Source organism: Orycteropus afer, unplaced genomic scaffold (assembly GCF_000298275.1).
Source record: "Orycteropus afer afer isolate SDZICR_OR568_19922 unplaced genomic scaffold, OryAfe1.0 scaffold00250, whole genome shotgun sequence".
NCBI classification, from domain to species: domain Eukaryota; kingdom Metazoa; phylum Chordata; class Mammalia; order Tubulidentata; family Orycteropodidae; genus Orycteropus; species Orycteropus afer.
This window is the reverse complement of record NW_006921837.1, coordinates 4,693,329-4,697,186: the sequence shown is the minus strand read 5'-3', so window position 1 is coordinate 4,697,186 and position 3,858 is coordinate 4,693,329. Positions and strand designations below refer to the sequence as shown.

At 37.7% G+C, this 3,858-nt stretch overlaps 1 protein-coding gene across 1 annotated transcript in view; it reads right to left on the bottom strand.

Annotated features, from left to right (window-relative positions):
- The window catches only part of ULK4 (unc-51 like kinase 4), a gene marked incomplete at its 3' end in the record, with an annotated part of 718,552 nt that overhangs the window by 610,925 nt on the left and 103,769 nt on the right, over positions 1 to 3,858 (bottom strand). The window contains exon 11 of the mRNA XM_007949711.1: positions 3,758 to 3,854. Coding sequence (XP_007947902.1) covers positions 3,758 to 3,854 — 97 coding nt within the window. The remainder of the gene's footprint in view (positions 1 to 3,757; positions 3,855 to 3,858) is intronic.

The window sequence follows — 3,858 nt, the reverse complement described above, 5'->3', positions numbered from 1 at the left end:
AAATCCATTAAATGGGGAAGAGAATGTTTGTTTAATAAATGGTGCTGGCAAAACTGGAGGTCCATTTGCAGAAAAATGAAACAAGATCTGTACCTCACACCATACACAAACACGAACTCCAGATGGATCAAAGACTTAAATGTGAAACCTAAAACTATACATACAGTTCCTCAAGGAAAATCTAGGGGCAAATTTAAGGACTCTAATATAAGGCATAAATAGACTATCAAGCATAACCCAAAATGCACAAACAGCAGAAAACCAGATGATTGGGACCTTCTAAAAATTAAACTTTTATGAGCTTCCAGAGACTTCTCCAAAAGAGTCACAAGAGAATCTACAGATTGGGAAAAAATATTTGGCAATGACGTATCTGACAAGGGACTTATCTGTAGAATTTATAGAAAACTCCAACACCTCAATAATCAAAAGACAAATAATAAAATTAAAAAATGGGCAGAAGACATGAATAGACAAATCACCAAGGAGGATATTCAGGCGGCCAACAAACATATGAAGACATGCTCACGATCATTAGCCATTAGAGAAATGAAAATCAAAATAAGAATGAGATACCATCTTGCCCCAGCACTAGTAGCAAAGTTCAACAAGACAGAAAATAACATGCTGGAGAGGATGTGTAGAGATTGGGACTCTCATACACTGCTGATGGGACTATAAAATGGTACAACCATTGTGGAAAGCAGTATGGCAATTCCTAAAAAAGTTGGAATAAGAAATACCATTTGATACAGCCATTCCATTACTAGGTAAATATCCTAAAGAAGTGAGAGCCACCACAAGAACAGACATATGCACACCCATGTTCATCGCAGCACTATTTACAATAGCCAAAAGATGGAAACAACCTAGGTGTGTCCATCAATTGAGGAATGAATAACCAAACTTTGGTACATACACACAATGGAATACTATGCAACCCTAAAGAAAAACATAGAATCTGCAAAACACTGCATAACGTGGATGAATTTGGAGGACATTATGATGAGTGAAATAAGTGAATCACAGAAGGATAAATATTTTATTAGTCCATTATTGTAAAAGTCAAGGAAAGGTTTAAATATGGAAGGAAATTTTCTTTGTTGGTTACCAGGGGTGGGAGGGGAAGGGAGGGAATACTGTTAGTTAGGTAGACATAAGTATTGATTTGGGTGAAGAGAAGGGCAATGTACCAAATGTGAGTGATCAACACGGTGGCATTGAGGAAGAGGAAGACATACAGAGGTCCATGGGAGTTACAGACTACAAACATGAACCTTTTTACACATACAGTACTGTATGTCAGTGAAGACAAACATGGCTATACAAGTGAATAGATGAGTGGATAGGCTGAACTATTAGGTATGTCTATGAAGCAGGGACTGTACCCAATACCATGCACAAAGTTGGCAGACAATGGCCCTATAAGTGTATTTGTATGATCTGTAAGAATTCCCAGGTGTAAAGTAGAGCTGACAAGGGACAAGGTTGTAGTCACTTCTTGGTCACATCCAACTACCTAGAGGAACTGAGTAGTTGAACCTGTGGGCTCAGGACCATAGTCACAGGGGACATCACGCTCAATGGCATAACATACTACAGAAAACATTGTTCCACCTCCTACTGTGGCGAGTAGTACTGGGATCTTAAAACCTTGCAAGCAACCATCTAGATGTAAAAATGGGTCTCTCCTCATCCAGAGCAAAGAAGAATGAAGAAAACCAAAGATTGATGGAAAGAATTAGTCCTAGTGATGGGTACACCATGAGATCTGCAGCCTATACAACTACGAGAACAGAAGAACTAGATGGTGCCTGGCTACCACTGTCAACCATTTGGAGGGGGATCTATGTAGGAGATCCTGGATATAGAAGGAGAACCATGTGGAACAAAACTCAAAACCATTTGGAAAAAAAAAAAAAGAGCAACCAGGTTTGCTGGTCTGATAGAGCCTGGTGGAACTACTGAGACTATAACCCCTAGCTGCCCTTCAGGTCTGGAAATGAACCCACACCTGTGGCTTCCAGCCAAACAAAAGACAGTCATAGAAGGTGAACATTTACCTGAGGCAGATACACTTGCTTGGAAAGAACAATCATGGGAGAAAGAAGGGCTGTTTATGCACAGGGAGACAGCTCATGGGGCAGGAGTGCATGGAGTGATGGACACAGGGAAGAGGTGACTGTCGGAAGGAAGTGGGAGGGGAGCTGTTGCATCGTGGTCAATGTCATGAGACACAGTGTATGTGAACTGCTGTATGGAAAGTGAATTTGCTATGTAAATATTCACCCAAATCACTATAAAAAATAAAAGTAAAAGCAACAAATAAAAAAATAAATTGTACCTCATCAAAGTTTAAAACTATTGTGCTTCATAGGACACCATCAACTAAGCAAAGGTACAAGTAAAACAATGGGAAAAAGTATTTACAAATTATGTATCTCATAAGAAACTTCTATCTAGGGTATATAAAGAACGCTTGACCTCAACAATAGTAAGACAAGTTAATCTAAAAAATGGGCCAAGGACCTAAACAGGAATTTCTCTAAAGAAAATACCCAAATAACCAATAAGCACATGGAAAAGAAAGAAATTCAATTTCAATAGCCATCAGGAACGTGCAATTCAAAACTACAATGAAATACCACTTCATAATCATCAAGATCGCTATATTCAAAAAGAGGGACAGTAACATGTGTTGGCAAGGATATGGAAGAATCAGAACTCTCACATAAACTGCTGGTGGGAATGTAAAATGCTATAGCTGCTTTGGAAACTAAGTGGCAGTTCCTCAAATGATTAAATATAAAGTTACGATATGACCCAGCAATTCTACTCTTAGGTATATATCCAAGAGAAATTAAAACCTGTCTATATAAAAACTTGTACATGAACGTTCATAGCTTTGTTACTCATAATAACCAAGAATTGGAAAAAACTCAGTCTATCAACTGATTAATAGATAAATAAAATATGCTATATCCACGCTAAGCTGCTCTCGTAGCACAGTGAATAAGACATTTGGCTGCTAACCACAAGGTCAGCAGTTCAGCTCCATGGAAGGAAAATGGGGCGATCTACTTCCATAAAGACTTACAGCCTTGGAAACTCAATGGGGGTCTCACCATGAGTTGGAATCGACTTGATGGCACTCAGTTTGGTTTTGTTTGTTCCATACCGTAGATTATTACTGCTAGTAAAAAGGAATGAAGTACTAATACATTCTACAACATAGATGAACTTTAAAAACATTATACTAAGTAAAAGAAGCCAGTCACAAAGGACCATACATATTGCGCAAATCAATTTATATGAAGTGCCCAGAAGAAGCAATCCTTGGAAAATATATCAGTGACTGCTTAGGGTTAGGGAGGAGGAGAAATAGGGGCCAACTCCTAAAAGCACAGGGTTTCTTTTTGAGGGTAATGAAACTGTTCTAAAATTGATTGTAAAAATGGTTGCACAATTTTGTGAATAAACTAAAAGTCATAGAATCATACACTTATGGTAAACTCTGTAATATATAAATTGTACCTCAATATAGTTGTTACTAAAAAATTAAAAATAAATCAATAAAAACTCTGAAGCAACTAAATCGAGTATCTCTTATAGGATTTACTAGAAGAATCAATAATGAAAAATATGACTCTATTGTAAATTTAGTTATTATAAACAAACTTAAAAGAGATCAACTTACATTTATTCTCCTGAGCTTCTGTATCCTACATAGAAAAAAAAAAAATCCGTCCTTGCTCACCTTTGTCAGAGGAGAAGTCTTCTGTGGTGACTTCTGAGTCATGTCATCACCAGGACTTAATCCCACTGCAGTGCTTGTCCTTGGGGTAGGACGAGAACTGA